This window comes from Heterocephalus glaber, unplaced genomic scaffold (assembly GCF_053883595.1).
Source record: "Heterocephalus glaber isolate CG9 unplaced genomic scaffold, H.glaber_assembly_v1.0 deba00001550, whole genome shotgun sequence".
NCBI lineage: Eukaryota > Metazoa > Chordata > Mammalia > Rodentia > Bathyergidae > Heterocephalus > Heterocephalus glaber.
This window is the reverse complement of record NW_028258343.1, coordinates 16947068-16970333: the sequence shown is the minus strand read 5'-3', so window position 1 is coordinate 16970333 and position 23266 is coordinate 16947068. Positions and strand designations below refer to the sequence as shown.

At 35.1% G+C, this 23266-nt stretch overlaps 1 protein-coding gene across 2 annotated transcripts in view; it reads right to left on the bottom strand.

Moving 5' to 3' along the window:
- Themis (thymocyte selection associated) overlaps positions 1–23266 on the bottom strand; it is an 84719-nt gene that overhangs the window by 21043 nt on the left and 40410 nt on the right. For both annotated transcript variants that reach the window (XM_087190142.1, XM_021259194.2), the window contains exon 3: positions 951–1409. In XM_087190142.1, coding sequence (XP_087046268.1) covers positions 951–1409 — 459 coding nt within the window. The remainder of the gene's footprint in view (positions 1–950; positions 1410–23266) is intronic.

Sequence of the window (23266 nt, the reverse complement as noted above, 5' to 3'; positions counted from 1 at the left end):
GAGACTGCATGCTCAGTGAGATTTTCACCAGCAATGAGTGGGAGAGAAAAAAGAAAAAAGGTTGTCATAAATGAATTCAATAAAAGAACCCACTCTGTGGCAGCATAATTTATAAAAGCTAGATCTGGGAAGCAGCCTATATTTCTATCCACAGATGAATGGATGCAGAGAGTGTGATATTTACACACAATGAAATACTGCTCTGCCATGAAAAGAAACTTGACTCACTCGTAGGAAGTGGATACACCTTGAGACTATAATGTTAAGTGAAATAAACCAGACACACAAGCTTAAATATTGCATGGTTTCTCTCATATGAGAAACCTAAATTTTAAAGAAAGAGAAAAATGAAAATAGATAATAGAAAGTAGGGTGATAGATCCATCTCAAATGAAAAGAGGACTGAGAGAGAGAGAGAGGAGAGGGAAAGCGGAAGAAAACAGGAGCTAAGATGTGTTATGTACATATACCAACTCCACACGCGGAATGGAAACATTATGGACTCCAAACATGTACTAATAAAAATAAAAATAAATGCAAAAGGACTTATTAGGAAAACTACATCCTGAATCATTTTCTTACTACATGCCTTCAAGAAAACCTCTTTCTAACCCAATATTCCTTTGTCTAAAAACAAGCTCTCTTCTAACCATGCTTAACAAGTAGTAGTAAAAAGTGATTAGTATTTTAATCTTTCTGGACCTTGTAGTCATAGTTCCTTATATTTTGATAACACCATACAGTTTCTACTAGTCATATATACATATTACTATTCAATTTGATTCTTGAAAAAGGCATGTGGTTTGCTTATGTATAGATGAAGAATTTAAGTCTGGAAAACTTAATGAATGTAACAGGGACAGAGTCACGTTTTTCAGGCTCTAAAACCTTTCCTCTTTCCCAGCCCCATGATGTTCATGCTCCCAGAACATCTTTCTTAGTGTACTTACATTTCATCACACCTTGTATTTCATAAACAGGCTTGAGAATCAGTGCACCGTGAAAGTCTTCAGGGAATGGATTTGATGAATCCCACTTATTCGCAAAATCTGTAAGTTTCACAGTTCGGGTTCTGTTCTTGGATATCTTCCATTCAACAATCTCTTTTAGCGTATAAATATGTTCATCTTCACACTCATAGAATTCTCCTTCTTGGGTCACAGGCAAAGTAAACGAATGATTTTGATGATTCCTTACTACGGCACAGTTCACCGTTATTTCTCCATCAATGTCTTCAACTGAGTTGAGTGTGATGTGTTCACCCTGTTTTATAGTGAGATTCTCCAGTTTTATGTCCTTCTGATGATAGAAGCAAGGATGCCCTAGTCTACTGGGTGCAATCTGGATTGTTCTTGCAATTTCCCCCATAGTAAGGTAGGGAGTTTTATCAGCCACGATCCTAAAGAGACCTACAAACAGAATTGTATAAATCAAAGAGCGATCTCAAAAAGAATATTCTCATAAGAAAATCACAATGATAAAATCATAAAATAAGTACAATGGAGCTTTCAAAAGGAATAAAAGATTAATTTTTACAGGATTAGAGAGAATTGTTTTAACACTGACTTCTTGTCAAAATGCCAACATACTGTTTGTGGATTACAATAGCATTAACCAGGCAACATAAATTTTTTAAAGAGGAAAATATCTTGAAATAGCACATGCCTGTTCTTGGAAAGGAGGGATTTAAATGAGATACGAGCTCTGTCTCAACTAGCGATGGAATCTCACGGAAAGCAGTTCATCTCTAAAGATTATATATTTTTAAAGAGAGAAGATTGGATTAGATTAGTTTTCCATGAATATATCTTTAGATACAATCAGTAGGTGCTCCAGAAAGAAACTGATTCATAGTCAAATTAATGATTGAGAAGTTATATAGACAATGGCGACAATTGTACAAATTGTAAATGTTGTAAATATTAATTACTTGTACACTTGGACACGATAAATTTTGTTATGTGTATTTTACCATGGTGGAAAATATCTGCAGTTTTAATGAATGTAAAGTTTCTCAGAAAGTTTGTATACATTGTGACTGTCAAAGGGAAATATGACATGCAGAATTTCATAATTTTTATTATAAAACTCATGAAAACATACTTTAGTAAATCATAACATAATATACCTCAACTCTCCTTGGAAAAGTATTAGGTTGCATAATTGTTTTGGATCACATACTCTTGGTAATGTATCATTATTTCTTTTTAATTACTTCTCTACTTTTTCCATTAAATTTTCACTATTGTGTGAATTTTTTTACTAATTTCTCTATTTGAAATTTTTTTCTAATACTACCAGCATAACCATTAATACAATTAAGTAGCTCTCATGTTTGAATTATTTTGCTTTTATTTTGGGGCACATCTGTTTTGTGTCACTTTCAGAAATTTATTTACAGAATAGATTTTAATAAATTCTAGAGGAAATAAGAAAAAAGGAAAATTTAATTAGTAGATTTCTCAAAGAAAAGTTAAATTTATGATAATATTATGTACTAATGCTCTCTAAACATTAAAAGCCTTCCTGAAAAAGAAAAGGTAAATTTATGATAATATTATGTACTAATGTTCTCTAAGCATTAAAAGGCTTTCTGGAATGACATATCTTGGAAGGATCACTTATTAGTTTACTCAACAAATATATTTCAATTAAATTAATCTATATAGCAAATTCTTTATGAACAAGCTTTTAATATATTTCTGTGTATCTAGAATTAGGATTCAAATTTTTTTCTGATTAATTATTTCTAGATCACTTTTGCTCTAAAAATAAATTTTGGTTATTTTTTGATATTAACTTCCTGAAAAAGTGTGAGTGATTCTACGTTAATAAGAATGAGTAAGGTAGCATGTGCAGTCTGTCCTGAGAACATTTGGAAATTGAAAACCATACTTCCACTACATGGCATGCTTGAAGATAGTAAGGAAAAGAAACTTATACTTTGGGAGAATTTCTTAGTTTATTATGTCTTGTGTCAGGGGCCTTCTCAAATTCACTACAATCAATGAATGCATGTGTGTCTGCACATGTGAGTCTGATCTTATTTGTCAGTTGTGAAGACTTATTTCTCAAAATCCATAAGCAGGGTATAGAAAATTCAGCAGCTTTTGTAACATATCTTTCAAAAGTAGTTACCCAGAATTTCATGAAAAGTAGCAGTACATATTTTTACTTCCATCCTAGCTGTATTGATGATGTTAGTCACGGAAGAATTAATTCAGCATCATCCTTCTTGGGGAGTTGAGTTCACCCAAAGCAATAACAGACCTAGAACTTTATGAAGTTGAAACAACCTGAAACCCAAAGGGCTGCTACTATTTCAAGCTAATCCCTCTCTTCGGTGCTGTATTGCTGGATGTCTCTATGGCGAGAAAAGTATATCTGTGAACCTGTGTGTTTTCTGTTAGAAGATGATGCAGTACACACGTTAGCATACTAAGTGGCAGAATACAGGAGAAATATTTTATTAACACATCTTCACATACTACTGCATATGATCAGAGCATGCCAACTTAAAAACAGCCATTCAATACCACTCAAAGGAGGGCAAATATGATGTTATATTGGGAATCCACTTTCACAATGAAAGAAATTAATATAAACTAAAAACTCAACAGAACTGATCAGTTAAATTTGTCCAATCCTTCCTCCAACTTCCTCACAGGGAGTGTAATGGCTTAATATTAAGGAAAACATGCTCCACTCCTCTAAGGAAAAACAAAACTTATTTCACGTGTTGAATAATCACAAACGTTAAAGTTAAAAGATGAAAATCGTGGCTCTAAAATTGCAAATCAGAGCTTTGACCTCTCGATCACGCGTCTCTCCACCACACTTGCTCACAAGCCAACATGTTCACCGCGGTTCTCTAAACTGGGCCTCTTCAGGGTCAGCCGCCCTCAAGTCCCCCAGGGAGAAAAGAGCAACAACCACTTCCTGCTTCGCTGGGCAGAATTCAACTCCGCAGATATTTTGTGCTACTTTTCTTTCTCCCGCATCAATTTCCACCCAGATAGTGAATAACTGTAAAAATTAAACTCCTAACCATATAACGCATCCACAGCATAAGATCCTCATGAAGATCACACAATCCTTTCCCCCTGCTCTAACCTCTAGCCTGCATTCCCAATTCCAAGCAAATCTATTTTCTCCACCTCTACAATAAGGAATCTTGGAGTGAACTTTCCTTATTAATTCTTGTCATCCTCTCACATCAACTAAAATTAAAAATGATTCAAATAATAGCTTCTTGATACACACTGGCCATTTACATGCACTATGCAATTTTATTTTTTAAATAGTAACATGAGGTCACTCATTAATAGAACATGTACATTTTGTGGATAAGGACATGAACCTTTGAGGAGGTGACATAAGTCGAAGCTAACAGATGATCTCAAGCCAGGTGTCTTCCCCACTTCTGGGTGCAGGGGGTGCACGACTTTTAAAGCCTAACGTGTGGAGGTGATTTCACAGAGAGGGGGACAAGGGTTGGCACTGGTTTCATCCATACTTACGTCAGGTAAGATGGTTTCCAGAATACATTACTGAAAGTCTTAATAAAGTGACCATCATAGAATGGATGATGACTACATATTTTCTACAAATAACCCATGCCTTGAGAATAAAACCAATTTAAACACAAGTAAACAAAAACAAAAAATGAGAATTGACACTTGCACCAAAGTGAAATTTTCTTTCAGCCACAGGTAAGACAGTAATACTGTAGCCGAATGAAATACAAAAATTGGCCAAAACTTTAACCCTTCAAGTTGTCAAAATATGGATGTATATTCACCATCATAAAGAAATTTACCCTTCCTTTGGAGATGTACTTGTCTCAAACAAACACATACACTTTTGAGATGCATTTTAAAAACATTTAAAGAACTGAAGCGAGTGAAGAAGGCCTGGAAACAAATCCTACAGCTATGTGTTTCTGATCGGACGCCTTTTCTCTTCAACAGTGAAGCAAAGTATGTCCAGGGTACTGTTGTGACCCTCTCCCTCTGTCTTTTAAAAAGAATTTCTATTATCAAATTCCTAAATAGCCTTTGTATTATATTTTGTCTATTAGATACCTCATCTCATATATTTCTTATAGCAGGTTTTTTGTATTCCCAAGGGAGTTCTCATGTCAGCAGATCCTATAAAAAAATGTCTTTTCCAAGACTACTCCAAATCTAGTGTTTCTTGCAGAAATGTCAGACTGAGATGGTGTGCACGAAACACTCTGTCAATCAAAACACTTTAAATCCTGGGTAATGTTCTAGACTATAAAATAATAATAATAGTCCCTTCCGAACTCTGAGAAAATTTTCCAGAATTCTGAGTTAATTATGGGACTACTGAACATCATTGAAAAATGAGTGCATTCAACATTTTTCATAGAAGATTCTCCAAAAGCAAAAACAAGCGATTAAAATATAAGTTTATCGTGAGAAAATGGTGAACAGAAATTTAGTTGAATTTTTAAGAAGAAAGAGGATATATCAAAGATGACCAAGTTTTTAAATGTTAGGTGAGATTAAGCCTGGCAGTAGAATTCCTGTAAAATAGCTTTACATTAATAATTGAATCAGACCAGTCTGTAATAGCTATTTTACCTGGGGGTAAAAGAATATATTCTAAAACTTTTCAATTCTTTTTTACCTTCTAGTTTAAACATTGCAAGAGAAAAACAAAAACAGCATCTCTCTTGCAATGACATTTAAACTCTTTGAAAGGACTGACTGCAATTTCTAACACATTTGAGATGTTTAACAAAAAGTTTACATTAATAATGTCAGCTCTTGATATCAAATAGTGTAACCTGATATCCATGCCTAAAGCTTTGTTGTAAGTATGGCTTATTAATAAATGCGCCATACACACTTATCCATGTTAAAATCCTCTTTCTCCCAAGCACTGCAAACGAGTAACAGACCTCAAATAGGTAAAGAGCGTGTGTTTCGTTCCTCCCATAACCTTGGTGAGGACATGGGTCCTGGACTCATCCAGTCTTCGGATCTCTGCTGCCTGTGTTAGGGGAGACACAGGGAGGCCTCAGATTTGGACAGAAACACCACAGACCTTGAATGTGGCCCCAGGTCTCTTAAACCTTGTTAGGAGGATCTTCAAAATGCTACAGATTACTGCTCCTGGCCCTAGGTGACTTCCAGAAGGGAGTTTTTGGAGTAAAGAGAGAGGCAAGTGGAGCAATTAAGACTACACATTGCCCATTCTGATGGCCTAGGATTCAGTTCTAGGCTCAGCCCTTTTGTCCCTGTGTAAATTGAGAATTTACAATTTCCTCTTCCATGAAATATGGAAAATTATATCTACAACCTCATAAAGTCATTATGATGATTAAGTAACTTGATACATGTAATATGCTTACACAGTGCTTAACATATGGCAAAGAAAAATAAAAACAGTGGTTATTACGTCTTCTCATTTTCTTTCACTCTGGAATTCTGAGCTATTGCAAGATGATTATAAGGGCAGAAGAATCAGGAACACTAGAAGTTCAGTGCCAAAAAGAAACACTGGATGTTGCAGTTTGGATCATTTTAGAAACAAACTATTTAAAAGTTGCAGCTCAGGCTCTGGTCTGGACGCAGCAAATTTTCCCAGCAATGATGATTTCAGCACATTTTGCCTGAATGTTTGAAAGTGGAAATGGGTTTGAGGTGACTACTTTAAGTGGACTGGAGTGGGCGAGGTTTTCTGGGTTGCTTTGGGAGTTTCCCTGACCCCACACTTTGATAAAACACTTAGACTTTAACAACCATAACTCTATGCCCACAATGAGCAGATTCCTGGATAGGAAGAGTAAAAGATGCACACCCATTTTCAATGCAATTTTTGTGCTTCTAGTAGTTTTTCACAGGTCTATAGTATGCACAGTTACTGAAGTTCCCTTGAACAAAAGAATCAGCAAAGTGTCCTGGTATTTTTGAACACTCATCTCATTCAATGATCTTAATTTTCCAATGGAATGTTCAGTAGAAAGACTCGGGAGCCATGTGGAGCTGGTTGTGTAGTTCGGTATCAATGTTGCTTGCAAATTAAATGCACCTAAGTAGCCACCTGTTTGTGCTTATGATTATGTAAAAGCCCCATATGTTTCCCTCTCTACACATAGGAGGTAAATATTGAAAAAATTATTCTGGTGTGAAGGATGAAAACAGCAGCAATTCTTTTATAACTGTCAACATATGCTGGGGCGTTTCCTTGTAATGCGCTTTGTCTGACATATTTGCTGATTTTTGCCATGTAGTGTTCCAAAACCAAAAAAAGGGTCTGTTACCCATGGTTATACAAAACAATTAAAAATCAGTTTACATTAAATCCGAATTAAGAAGAGGTATAATTTTCCAATGCAACCAGAAGTTTTAAATTGATTCTAAGGCTTATGATTTAAATAGATTTTGATGTGCATGATAAAGAAAACTGAATCTTTTATTTTTTCTAAATTCACCAGCCCAGAAAAAGGAGCATTTTTCTCTCTAAGAACATCCTTTGGGTTTTGTATTAGTAAGTAGAAAAAGTGAAGCCCAATAACATGAATTTGAAAGTAGCATGGAAACTGGACTCTGGGCTCTTCCCTGGCTGGGCTGGCCCAGCCTACCCCACCCCGGGGACTCCCATGTGCAAAGTCCTCCTGCCCCCGGAAATCCTGTTCCAGATACCTGGGCTTCAAGATGAGCCTCAGGGCCAGAGGGGAATCCGTGAAAGGACCCCCATCCAACTGCTGCAGTCTACTGGGAGACTGGCCCAGACTGCTGCGCCCAGAAAAAGCCAGAGGAACTGGGCCTGCGATTCTGATGGCTTTACACCCTGAAGAAAAACGCACAGGGCCTTCATGGTTTGTCTCTCATTAAGACTACTCAATATATTGACAGTTCAGCAGCCCTAGACATGGAGGCTTCTGACTCGCCCGTAAAGTGCTCACGAGAAGACACAGGAAATAATAGACAAAGATGAAAACTTAAAACAGGGTGAAATGGGAACATTAGAGTCCTCTTCATAGAAGGTTTCTGGAGACAGGAGAATCCCTAAATGTTTAAAGATTATAATAACAGGAGTTATCAGTCACTGCGTATTTCCTGTTTCTTATGTGCAAAGTTTATAGTAAGCAATTGCCTATACCCTCATTTAATGTATTTCTTTTTCAGAAAAATCGTAAGGGCTGAGAAATATTAATTTTGCCCTCCTTAATAGATACAGAAACTTGATAAGCTGAAACCATAAGACACATTAAGTTTACTCAGCCTAAAATTTTTTTAGTCTACACTTTTATTTGTGTGAGGAAGAGGCAAAATAATATGTGTATATATGCATATATCTATTTGTGTACGTGCTCAATAAAAGTTTAGTAAATTTGAGATAAAATCACTTGTCTTCCCACTGGGCTGAAATAGCCCTTTCAAACTCTGGGTGTTGTTTTTTTTTTAATCTCAGTTCTCAAACAAATAGAATTGTTTTTAACAACATTTAAATGGTACTGTATACATTCATTTGGATCCTGCTTGTCTCATTTAACAGCAAGTAAATCTCATGGGCTAAAGATTTTTCACAAATATAGTTCTAACGCTGAATAATATGTTGTACCAGATTTATTGTAACATCCTTTTCCACATTATCGAGTATTTAAGTTGATCTCATTAATTTTCTGTTACAAATATCTCTAAAATGATTAATACTTTATAGTATATTCCAATATGTGGAACCACAGAATTAAAGGCTTAAGCCTTACAAAGGCCTTATTACTAGAAAACTGGTGGTTCCACGGCAGCAGGACCAAGCCATAGAATAACCCTATCATTAATCACTTTCTCTGCACATGCACAAAATAAATATTTTCTCATTAACTGACAGATGGTACTTGAAGTGTACAAACCTGTTTTCACAAGGGCTAAACAATCTATTACCAAATCAGTAAGAGATTAAAACAGTCTACCCTTCAGTTTGGCTTGAAAGAAACTATTTAGCATTAGCTTTTTAACTTTATTGTCATAATCAAAGAGGCATAGCTAATTAAATATGTGGAAAAGTTTTAATTATTTTGTTAATTTATATTGATGAATCCTGTTATGGCCTGTGTCTAGATGTCCCCTCAGTGCTTCACGTGGTCACAGGTGGGGCTTTTTCAAGGTGGCTGGATCTGGAGTGTGTGACATTGGGATTGATTCATGGTGCAATGCTAGGCTCAGGGGCACTAAGATTTAGGGTGTGAGTGCTACCCACCCTAAGAAGTCTGTATAAAATACAAGGGATACAAAGAGCAGTGGCTCTTCTTTGGTTGTTCTACTACCTTCACCCCCCATGAACTGTTTCTCCTCTGTGATGCCTGTCTGCCACGCCACTCTGCCTTGGAGCCAGCTGATTATGGACTGAAACCTCTACAAACTGTGAGCTAAATAAACTTTTCCTCCTTTAACTTTGAGTGTTGGGTATTTTCACTCAGCACTGAGAAAAGTAAGTAAGACCATACTAAGAATCATTGGTTAAGAATCGTTGGATTTCTTCTTTGACTATTTTCTTAGTATTCTACTAGAATACTAGATTTTGTTGCTTTACATTTTAGTGGTATCCAGTCATTTAAAACCATATTCATTTTTCACATTTTGATATGAAACCTTTCTTCCAATTTTAAAATATTTTGAATATATAAAAATTACATTTATGGATGCTATTGTAAAAGGAATTGTTTCCCTAATTTCTCTCTCATTCATTCTGTTATTTGTGTACAAGAAGGCTATTGTTTTTCAAGTGTTGACCTTGTATCCAGCTACTCTACTGAATCTGTCAATTAAGTCTAGAAGTCTTTTCATGGAGTTTTTTGGGTCTTCTATATAAAGTATCATATCATCAGCAAATAATGACAGTTTAACTTCTTCCTTTCCTACCTTTATTCCTTTGATTTCTTTCTCTTTTCTAATTGCTCTGGCTAATGTTTCCAGAACTATATTGAACAGGAATAGTGATAGTGGGCATTCTTGTCTTGTTCCTGATTTTAGCATGAAAGTTTTCAGTTTTTGACCATTTAGTATGATATTGGCTGTTGGTTTTTCATAGATAGCTTTAATCGGGTTGAGATAAAGACCTTCTATTCCAATTTTCTGTAGGGTTTTAATCATGAATGGGTGTTGGATTTTGTAAAATGCTTTTTCTGAATCTACTGAGATGATCATATGTTTTTTGTTCTTGCCTCTCTTAATATAGTGTATTACATTTGTTGATTTACATATGTTGAACCATCCTTGTATCCCTGGAATAAATCCAACTTGGTCAGGGTGTATGATCTTCTTGATGACCCTCTGTATTCTGTTTGCCAGTATCTTCTTGAGGATTTTTGCATCTATGTTCATTTTTGGTTGGGTCTTTTGCCTGGTTTTGGAATCAAAACGTAACACTTGTTTCCAGGAATGAGTTTGGAAGCATTGCTTCCCTTTCAATTTCCTTGATGAGTTTAAAGAGTAATGGCAATAGTTCTTTTTAAATGTCTTGTAAAATTCAGCAGTGAAGCCATCGGGACTTGGGCTTTTCTTTGTTGGTAAATTTTTAATTACTTTTTCAATTTCACTGATTGTAATTGGGGTGTTTAGAATTTCTATATCTTCTTCATTTAACTTTGGTAATTCATATGTATATAGGAATCTGTTTCTTCTGTTTTTCATTTTATTAACGTACAGGTTCTTGAAGTAGGTATTGATGATTCCCTGGATTTCTGCTGGATCTGTTATGACTTCACCTTTTATGTTCCTAATTGCATGGATTTCAGCTTTTTCTTTCCTTTTTTTGATAAGGTTGGATAAAGGATTATTGAGTTTATTTATTCTTTCAAAGAACCAACACTTTGATTCATTGATTTTTTGTAACATTCTCTTAGTCTCCATTGCATTGAGTCCTGCTCTGATCTTTATAATTTCCTCTCTTGTATGAGCGTTGGGCTTCTCATGCTCTTCTTTATGTAGAAGCTTGGGGTTCAGCATTAGGTTGTTTATTTGAGCTCTCTCTGTTTTCCTTATATGGGCATACACGGCTATGAATTTCCTGTATAGAACTGCTTTCATTGTGTCCCACAGATTCCTGTATGTTATACTGGCATTATCATTTACTTGTAAAAACTGTCTAATTTCTTCTTTAATTTCCTCTTTGGTTGCTCAGGAGAGTGTTATTCAATTTCCATGTGTTTGTGGGGGTTTGGCGATTTAGGAATCAATCTAACAAAGGAAACAAAAGACCTCTACATAGCAAACTACAGCGCTGTGAAAAAGAGATTGAAGAGGATATAAGAAAATGGAAAGACATCCCTTGTTCCTGGGTAGGAAGAACCAATATAGTGAGAATGGCCATACTTCCAAAACTGCTATATAGATTTAATGCAATACCGATTGAAATTCCAACAATATGTTTCACAGAACTAGAGAAAACAATCCAAAAATTTATTTGGAACCAGAAGAGACCTAGAATAGCAAAAGCAATTCTAGGCAACAGAGACATGGCAGGGGATATCACAATCCCCAACTTGAAACTATACTACAAAGCTACTGTGACAAAAACAGCATGGTACTGGCAAAGAAACAGACCTGAGGATCAGTGGAATAGATTAGAAGATGCAGAAACAACTCCAGACATACTCAGCCACTTCGTCTTTGAAAAAGGAGCCAACCACTCTCACGGAAGGAAAGATAGCCTATTTAATAAATGGTGTTGGAAAAACTGGATTTCAACCTGCCAAAGATTAAAACTAGACCCATACCTATCACTATGCACAAAACTAAGATCAAAGTGGATGAAAGATCTAAATATTAAGACAGAAACACTAAACCTGCTGGAAGATAAGTGAGATAGAACTCTTGAAGATATTGGCAAAGCAAAAGACTTTATGAACAAAACCTCAGTAGCATGGGAACTAGCACAAAGAATCAACAATTGGGATCTCATCTTATTAAAAAACTTCTGCACTGCAAGGGAAACCACCAGCAAAGCTAAGAGATAACCTACAATGTGGGAAAAAAAATTTAGCAGCTGTACCTCAGACAAAGGACTACTATCTAGAGTATATAAAGAATTGAAAAAAAATCATATCCCCCAAATTTAAAGAACAAATTTAAAAATGGGCATCTGAAATGACAGACATTTCTCAGACAAAGAAGTAAAAGCAGCAATAAACATATGAAAAAATGTTCAACATCACTGGTCATTCAAGAGATGCAGATGAAAACAACACTGAAATTCCACCTCACCCCAGGAATAATGGCTGCTATCAAGAAATCAACCAATAACAAATGCTGGTAGGGGTGTGGGAAGAAAGGAACCCTTCTCCATTGTTGGTAGGAGTGCAGACTGGTGTAACCACTGTGGAAATCAGTATGGAGATACCTCAAGGAATTAGGACTAGAAGTCCCATTTGACTGAGCTATTCTCCTGCTGTGTATCTTCCCAAAAGAATTAAAAGAATCATACCACAGTGATATATGTGCACCTATGTTTATAGCAGCACAGTTTGTAATAGCTAAAGCTTGGAAATGGCACAGGTGCCCATCAACTGGAAACTGGATAAAGAATATGTGGGGTTTTTTTTTATAAAAGTGGAGTACTACTCAGCCATAAAGAGCGAGAAACTAGAGACATTTATAGCTAAAAGGATGCATATTGAGGCAAAACTCTTAAGTGAAATAAATAGGACATACATGTGTAAATACCGAATAGTTTCTCTGGGGTGAGAAACTGAAAGTTTAAATAAGGATTAAAATGATTAAAATGAATAATTGATAATTTGAAATAGGAAGAAAAGGCCTAAAGGGGTAGGGGAAGTGGGAGGGGAAGGGGAAAGGAAAAATTATGAGAAATGGAAACAAAATCTTTCTAAATAGGGAAGGGTGGAGGGGGTCAAGGGAGGACAGGGAATGGGGAAAAAATAAGAACCCAAAACACATGGAAATTGAACAACACACTTCTGAATGACCAATAGGTCACAGAGGAAATTAAACAAGAAATGAGACAGTTCCTTCAATTAAATGACAATGACAATACAACATATTGGAATCTATTGCACACAGTGAAAGCAGTCTTACAAGGGAAATTCATAGCAGTGAATACTCATATTAGGAAAACAGAGCGAGCCCAATTAAACAACCTGATGCTGAACCTCAAGCCTCTAGAAAAAGAAGAGCAGGATAAACCCAAAACTCATAAAAGGGAGGAAATTATAAAGACAAGAGCAGAAATCAATGTAGTGGAGACTAAGAGAACGATACAAAAAATTAATGAAGCCAAGAGTTGGTTCTTCAAAACAATAAACAAAACTGACAAATCCTTAGCAAACCTCATCAGGAAAAGGAAAGAAAAGGCCCAAATCCATGCAATTAGGAATGAAAAGGGTGAAATGACAACAGACCCAGCAGAAATCCACAGGATCATCAATACCTACTTCCAGAACCTATACACCAATAAGATGGAAAACGCAGAAGAAATGGACAGATTCCTAGATAAATATGAATTACCAAAGTTGAACGAAGAAGACCTAAAACTTCTAAACAACCCAATATCAATCAATGAAATTGAAAACATAATTAAAAACTTACCAACTGAGAAAAGCCCAGGTCTTGATGGCTTCACTGCTGAATTCTACAAGACATTTAGAGAGGAACTGCTGCCACTACTGTTTAAGCTCCTCAATGAAATTGAAAGGGAAGCAATACTCCCAAATTTATTCCTGGAAGCAGGCATCACCTTAATCCCCAAAGCAGAGAAAGAGCCAACTGAAAAAGAGAACTATAGGCCAATCTCACTAATGAACATAGATGCAATAATCCTTAATAAGATACTGGCAAAAAGAATGCAGAATATCATCAAGAAGTTCATACACCCTGACCAAGTGGGGTTCATCCCAGGGATGCAGGGATGGTTCAATATATGAAAATCAATCAATGTAATACACTATATCAATAAAGCCAAGGACAAAAACCATATGATTATCTCCATAGATGCAGAAAAAGCATTTGACAAAATCCAACGTGCATTTAGGATAAAAGCCCTACAAAAAATTGGAATACACAGTCTCTACTTCAATCTGATACAAGCAATCTATGAAAAACCAACAGCCAATATCATACTAAATGGTCAAAAACTGAAATCCTTCATACTAAAATCAGGAATGAGACAAGGATGTCCACTATCACCACTCTTGTTCAATATAGTCTTGGAAACATTAGCCACGGCAATTAGACAAGAGAAAGAAATAAAAGGAATAAAGATAGGAAATGAAGAAGTTAAATTGTCATTATTTGCAGATGACATGTACTCTATATAGAAGACCCCAAGAATGCCACCAAATGCCTTCTGGGCTTAACCAAATTCAGTAAAGTAGCTGGATACAAGGTCAACACACAAAAATCAATAGCTTTCCTCTACACAAACAACAGACTCACTGAGAGAGAAATAGAGCACACAATTCCTTTCTCAATAGCACCCAAAAAACTGAAATACCTAGGAAACAACCTATCAAAAGAAATCAAAAACCTTTTCTTTGAAAAATATTTCACTCTGAAAAAAGAGATTGAAGATGATATCTGAAAAAGGAAAGACATCCCCTGCTCCTGGATAGGAAGGATCAACCTAGTGAAAATGGCCATACTTCCAAAACTGCTATATAGAGTCAATGCAATCCCAATTGAAATCCCAGCAGCATGATTCATGGACCTTGAGAAAACAATTCAAAAATTCATTTGGAACAAGAACAGATCCAGAATAGCAAAAGCAGTTCTAGGTAATAGAGACATGGCAGGGGGTATTACAACCCCCAACTTGAAACTATACTACAGAGCTACTGTGTTAAAACCAGCAATGGTACTGGCAAAGAAACAGACCTGAAGACCAGTGGAACAGGTTAGAAGATGCAGAAACAACTCCAGTCACACTCAGCCACCTCATCTTCAACAAAGGAACCAAACACCCTCACTGGAGGAAAGATAGCCTCTTTTAATAAATGGTGCTGGAAAAATTGGCTTTCTTTCAACTTGCCAAAGATTAAAACTACACCTATATCTCTCACCATGCACTCAACTAAAATCAAAATGGATCAAAGATCTAATATTAAAACAGAAACGCTAAACTGGCTGGAACAGAGGTTAGGTAGAACTCTTGAAGACACTGGTGTGGGAAAAGATTTTATGAACAAAACCTCAGTTGCCTGTGAACTAGCACAACCAATAAGTGGGATCTCTTCTTATTAAAAAGCTTCTGTACACCAAGAGAAACCACCAACAGTGTGAAGAGACAACCCACAATGTGGGAAAAAATTTTCACCAGCTGTCCCTCAGACAAAGGTCTACTATCTTGAATCTATAAAGAACTTAAAAAATCAGGTCTCTCAAATTTAAAGACCCAATCCAAAAATGGGCATCTGAAAGGAACAGACATTTCTCAGACAAAGATCTAAAAGCAGCAAATAAACATATGGAAAAATGTTCAACATCACTGGTCATTCGAGAGATGCAGATGAAAATAACTCTGAGATTCCACCTCATCCCTGAAAGAATGGCTGCTATGAAGAAATCAACCAATATCAAATGCTGGCAAGGCTGTGGGGAAAGAGGAACCCTGCTCCACTGCTGGTGGGTGTGTAGACTGGTGAAACTACTGTGGAAATCAGTATGGAGATACCTCAAAGAACTAGGACTGGAAGTCTCATTTGACCCAGCTATTCCCCTGCTGGGTATATTCACAAAAGAATTAAAAGAAATCATACCACAGTGATATATGTGCACCCATGTTCATAGCAGCATAATTTGTAATAGCTAAAACTTGGAAATATCCAAAATGTCCATCAACTGGAGAACGGATAAAGAAAATGTGGTTTGTTAATAAAATGGAGTATTATTCAGTCATAAAAAATGAAAAATTAGAGACATTTATTGCTAAATGGATGCACATTGAAGCAATACTCTTAAGTGAAATAAATAGGACACACATGTGTAAATACTGAATAATTTCTCTAGTGTGAGAAACTGAAAGTGCAAATAAGGACTAAAAGGTGTAATAGATAATGTGAAATAGGAAGAAAAGGGGCAAAGGGGAAGGGGAAGTGGGAGGGGTAGGGGAAAGGAAAGAAGGGAATGGAATTAATGTGAGAAAATGAAAAAATGGAAACAAAGTCTTTCTAAATAGGGAGGGATGGAGGGACTGAAGGGAGGGCAGGGGAAAGGGGAAAAAATAAGAACCAAGAGAGATTATGTAAAGGTGCAAATTTCCAATGATGAATGTCATTATGTTGTATACCTAGGATTGTAAGAAAAAAAATTTAAAAAATAAGAACCAAGATGCATCATCTACAGGTACAAGCACCCAATGATAAATGTAAACGTATTGTATACCTAAAATGTACCAATAAAAGAATTTAAGCAAAAAATTACTTTTATGTAATCAAATATATTGTTTATGATTTTACTATAATTGTAATCTGAGAACTGTTTCAAATCAGACATAAGCTAGTTTTACTTAAAATGCAACTTTTCCAACTACTTTAAATTTCTTTTGCTATGTTTTGTAAAGTTGGTGCTGCCATTTGACCTACTGTTTTCTAAACTAAAAACTATACCAGAACAACTAAATTATTTTTTAATCCAAGATGCATAGTGATAATTTTATCAAATACAAAGCAATACTCCATAATAAATTTTTTCTGAGCTATAAGCAAACACTTAAGTGCAAGGGTACTAGAGTCAAATTCAAAGCATTACTCTGCAACAACTAGTTCTCCTATTATTAAAGTAATGTATTGTTTCAGGTGTGATTTTTGGTAACATAAAATTTATTATAACTTTATATTGTATTAAATTTCACTACTGGCAGATCAAGCATTCTATTTTATTTTTTAAATATTTGCTTGGGTATTTTTATTTGTTTGCTCTCCAAAATGAACATTAGATTTATTTTTTCAAGGCTGAATATTCTAATATTAAGTATTATAATATGAATATTGTGATTGTCATTCTGATGAACTTATAAATTACTTCAGACACAATTGGTGTTTTATAATGTAGACTTTACTAATTCAAGTGCTCAGTATTTCTTCATTTTTAGTAAGAATAATTTTATAGTATTTATGAGTAATTTTTAAATAAATGAGGTAAAGTACATAAATATGCAACCCTAATATATTCTAAATGGTTATAAATTAGAAGTTATGCCTATATATATTCTTATTTATAAACATGTCTGGGTATGATACTAAAAATAATTGATGTGTGTACTTAAAGCAGTTGGATTTTAGTACATGTAAGTTATATTCCAATAAAGTTGTTAATTTAAAAAGGAGAGTGGTTATAGATAAAATTAAACCATAGCCTCAAAAAACAGTAGATTTGACTCACTTATTAGAAACGCAGATTGGCAAAGATTTATGAAATATGATTTTGAAATTTATATCAAGATGTTTAAAAATATTTTTACTTCTGAACCAATAATTTCATGTACACTCAAAACAGCAGATAAATTTTTAGTTTAAAAGGCTGTTTATTACAATACAAATTATATCAGTGATCATATTCAGCATGAATTTAATAAATTATGGGATATATATATAATATCAAAAGTAAAATGCTTTCAAGAGTATTGAGTAACATAAGCAATTCTTCAGAAACAAGCTTTCCCCCTCTGTTACATTAAATCATGCATCTATATGTGCAAGTTTACATCATATTAAGAAACAATGGGAATAAATGTATCAGATATAGTGCTAAATCACTCAGTTATGGAATTATAGAGAGCTTTTATTTACTTCTCTCCTTGTGCTGACAGCAATTTTATTCCTAGTTGCCAAAATTTGGATGTAATCAGGAAGTCATTCAGGAGGTGAGTGGATAAACTGTGGTAACTGCAGACAATGGAATCTTAATTCAGCACTAAATGAAATTACTTATCAAGCCAGAAAAGCCATGGCTGAACTTTAAATTCATATTAGGCTCCATTACTATGTGATCCCAACTATCTGACATTCTGGAAAAGGCAAAAGTATGGAGACAGTAAAACAATCAATGACTTTAAGGGCTAGCTCGTGGACAGGGTTCAAAACACTGCAGAAAAATTTCTGAAGGCAGTGAAACTATTCTGTATGACACCATAATGGGGATACATGGCATGATACATTTATGGAAACCCATGGAATGTATAGCTCTGATTTAACAATAATGGAAACTATGGACTTTGGGTGAGAATGACATATCAGTGTAAGTTCATGATCTATAATAAATGTGTCACACTCGTGTGAACGGTCATCATAGGGAAGGCAGTGGCACAGCATATATGGTTTGTAGGGTCAGGGAGAATATGGGAATTCTGCTTGTGTCCCTATAGCAGAACTTCTAAATCCCTGAAACATCATTGGGTATAAGTAGAATAATGTGTTCTCTTGATGCTTAGTTAATATTAAAGAACTGAAGACCCGACCACACAATCTCTTCAGGGAAATCTAATTACTTTAATAATAGTCCTTGCACGGTGATACTATCAAAACAACATCATAATAAAGAGCTTTTAGAAGAACTGTACTTGTAGGAAACAGACATGGTAAAAACAAGGAGTGGGAAAGTAGATCTTAGAAGGTGGATATGAAGTATTAATGCTATGAAAACTTGAAGAACATTGCCAGGTGTGGAATAGCTTATTTTAAAATGATCTTTCTGATACAATTCTGGTCTAAAGCTAAAATGTACATAGATTGGAAAAAGGATCAGTTTAACTTAGAATTACAAAGTGTATTTTGTCTCCCAGATAACATACACGGTTGTTATCCAAACCCTAAGGACACACAGAAATAATCTCATCATGTACTAAAGAATAGAACATTTGTCTTGAAAAGTATAACTGTAAATTACTACAACAGCCTGAATTTCTTTTGCATGTTGATTAACTCACGTTTTGTTACATGGTTTGTGTAGAATATCATTTTCCTTCTGGGAAATATTTCAGAACCAGCTGACCTTATTTTGCTTAAGTGAGCACAGTGGGAAAAATGCGCCATAAGAGAATTTGACCCAGAAAATTTGGAAGCATAACCCCTGGTTTCTTAGACAGAAAGTTATCTAAAGAACAAGGAAGGCGCTTCATGTAGGCCTGCTCTGAATCATGTTTTATCATAATATCTGGATGGAAAACAGGAAATTCCACTTATATCTTGTTTCTTTTAACCAAAGCCTTTCAACAATGGAAGATAGAAATGTTATTCTTTATAAAGGTATTATATATATTAATACATTTTTAATAATTTTCTTAGCAGATTCTTTTAAAAAGAAAATTTTCATAATATGGCTAAGGATGAAAGAGTTAATCATTTCAAGTGTTGATTAAAATATAATGAATGAATATATTCAACATAGTACTATGAGTTTTCTATTTATTAAGTTTCTCATTCTCCAAATGAAATAACAAAAAAATTAATTTTGAAAAATTCTAATGAATTAGGTATTTTGACATGCAGGCATAAAGGAGCATATTTCATAAATTTTAGTCATTTACCTTTAATTTTCATGTTCTATAATAATTTAACTTTTTATTCTTAATATTTTTCTAAATTTTTCACTCATTCTGGTCAAGAAAGTACGTGAGATATTTGTTGCAATTTTTAGAGGTAATGTTTTATGCAACAAAATATAATGGATAAACGTGCCTACCAGGAAATTTTAAATTATGTATATACCTCATTTGTAATTGTGTTGGACAGTGTGCACACAGATTCAACAAAACTGTTAAGATTTGGCCTTAACTAAAGGCCATTGCTAAAGGCTTGGTTGGCAGCCGGGAGTGTTATAGGAAGAAGGTGCAACTTTTAGGAGGCGGGGCACAGTGGAAGGAAGTGAAGTCACAGTGGGTGTGGCCCTTAATAGGCTGTTGGGATATTCTGCCTTGCCATAGGCCTGAAATAATGGAGCCAAGTGACCACAGACCTGAAACTTCTGAAGCTGTGAACCAAAATGAATTTTTTTCTCTTAAATTGTCTGTCTCAGGTATTTTGTTACAACAACTAAAACCTAATACAGTACATGACTTTGAACAAGTCACTTGGTTTCTTAGAAACTCTTTTCTTGTCTGTAATATGTGAATTCAATCCATAGCCTATATATACACAAATATATGCAGAACAGCATCCAGTATGTCACCAGGGCCCTCATTCGTGTGTGTAATGTGGACAGAATGGAATATGATATAGCAGAGGAAGTTCTGTCTCTAAAATTTACTTCCACATTTCCTATACCTCCTGCCTCCAGCAACAAAACTCCTACATAGTAATACAGTTCATAAAGTAGAGCCTAAAAATTCAAAAAGAAAAATTTCCTCAATCTGGATTTGTAATTTTAACTGCGGTTTTATAGATGTGTCTAGAGCCTTCCCTGATCATATAGTTTGGAGACACAATGTAAACTCGCTGGCTGGTAGCAGAGGAAATCTCTGTTCATCATAAAGATGCATTGAAACATTTTCTTTTGGAATATTTTCATGACTAAAGAGAAGATATTTATTATTCATGCTTTATAACACTACAAAGGAGGAATAAATCTTTCCAGGGGGCAATCTGAAAATTTGGAGCTTCACTATAAACCAAATATTATGTGATTTACCAATCTGTGGGGATAATGCAATCAACTCCCAAGTATCAAGATATATTTTTGTTGTGTTTGGCCAGAATGACATGTTTTCCAGCTCATAAAAAGGCCCAGCTAAAAGAGCTGTCTTTAAAAAAAAATTGTAATTCTAAACCAGTTTATTCCCATAGCAAACTAAATGATAGCTTTTTATTTCTTTTAATATATTTGAACATCTTTGAGGATAACAAAATAGAGACTTATGAAAATATAACAATATATATGATGCAATCAGTGATACATATTGGAGGTTCAGGTCCCCATTTATATTAAAACAAAAAAATCAAGTTCCATTTTGTTGCCTAAAAATATCTTTCTAAAATTCTGCATGTTTCCTTCCTTGACTTTTGTTCCAGCTTGAATTTTCTGGAGCTGTATATATAAAGTTATTTTTTGGTCAAAAAGTGGTATTAATTTTCATTAAATTTTCATACATTGCAAAAAAATCATTCTGGGCAGGCTTTCCAAAAATTCATTAAAACTCTTGAATTACTATATGAAATTGAGGATCGGTATTTACATATTTTAATAGAGAAAGAAGAATTGTGTCAGCAAAAATGGTGAAATAAAGACTTCTAGAAATTAGCTCCTACATAAAAGCAATGGGAAAACTGGTTTAAAAAATAGGATCAATTTTTTTCAGAACTCAAGAAATTACAGAGTTCTGATTACAGATAGCAGCTATGCACTACAGTATTGGATCAATCTGGTGAGAATTTATTAAAGAAAGGTGGCTGAATCTTGCTATGAGCAACAAATAGTATGGCATTTTAACCTGCCATATCCCCAATCTTCTCTAGTCCTTCTGCCTTCTAGTCTATTGTAGACTTGAAAAACAATAGCCTGCAACCATAGAAAATAAGAAGTTTGGAAATCACAATAGAAGGGAGAAAGGGGTTGAGGTTTCCTGAAGCTCAGTCCCAGAAAACTACCACTGTTTAACATGCCTGGGACATGTATGTCCCTGGAAGGACATACTTGCATGGCTATCTTTATGTGATCTCATTTGGAACTCATTCAGTGGAGAAACCTTTTCTTTAGAGCATTTATTGAGAACAGTAATAGACAATTGTTCATTTTTGTGGCTGCCAGCAGCAGTGGGGAAAAACAGGAGGTTAACATGCCACAACATGTATTGATCTGTGCCCATGTCCAGAAATCTGTGCATGGTCAGAAAAGACCTGAGAAGACCTTAACACCCAATTCTGACTGACTTTGACAATCTACATGAACAGAAAGTAAAGGCTAAGTAAGGATTTCTAACTGCCTGTCTGCGTGTTAAAGGGATACCCCAAAATGAATGCAGAATCTCTCAATAAAAAACGGCCACTTACTGAGTTCCGGTGTATCAATACATGTCTATCCAGATAACCGCTTTATACTACATTACCCGAGACAGTCTTCAGTGACCGCATGTGAAAAGGAACGTAGATTTTACATATTTAATGCAGAAGACTTAAAGAAAATTTCTGGGTTCACAGCAAAGTTGAGCAGATGGCACAGGGATTTCTCATATATTCCCTGTCCCCACATACACCCAGCTTCCCCCACTATCAAGCTCCTGAAATGCCTTTCCAGAGACTAAGAGCTCATGTTTAAGGGCTGGATAATATTTTATTGTCTAACTGTAACATATTTTCTGAATTTGTTAGCTACCGATGACAACTTTGTTACTTCCAAGTTTTGGCAATTATGAATAAAACCACTATAAACATTCATATGCAGGTGGTTTTGTGGAAATGTTTTCACCTCCTTTGGGTAAAACCATGAAGCGTGATTTCTGGACTCTGTTGTAAGAATGTGTTTAGTTTAAAGAAACTGCCAAATGATCTTCTACGGTGGCACAATCATTTTACATCCTTAGAGTGTAACAGTGAGAATTCCTCTCGTTCTACATTCTCACCAGGAACTGACTCTTTCAGTGTTTTGCATTTGGCCATTCAATAGGAGTTGTGTATTGTGCTCCCTTAGGTCAGGTAGATTTTCGTAAAACCCCAATAGTTTAGTATCTGGTAAATTTGTTTTTCTTATGGGCTTGCCTTATTAGAAGCAGAGTACTCTGCTTTATTTCAAAATGGGCCCTGTACTCCTTCCCCTGTTAGAAGCTTGAGGAACAATTCCAGTGAGATTCACTATGAAAGATGTGTCAATTTCCTGGAAGTATAACTCAGAGAGGTATAATGGTCTTCCTATGATTCAGTTTTCTAAAGATTCTAACTCTCAGACTTGTCCCCTCTGAGCTTCCAGTAATTTATAAATTACAGTTCAGATTATTCTTCCATGATATCGATTCCCATGGAGATTTCTTCTTGGGAGTTCCTGTTCTAGTATGTTGTGATTTTCAGTTTTGTTTGTGTTTCCAATTGTGGGCAGCAGTGATTTGTCCTGTTATCTCACTGTTATGATATCTAGAAAATGTTGTTGAATTTTCATTTTGTTCAACATTTTACTTGTAGAATCAAGTGACAACTTCCAAACTCCTCACATGCCAGACATGTAGAGACAAGTATTGTTTTTTGCTGTTTGCCCTGAAGATTCTAATCAACATCATATTTTATTAATGATCTGTTTTGTATTAATCACTTTAATTTCAATGATATACAAAAATTAGCTCCTCTGTAGCTTCACTT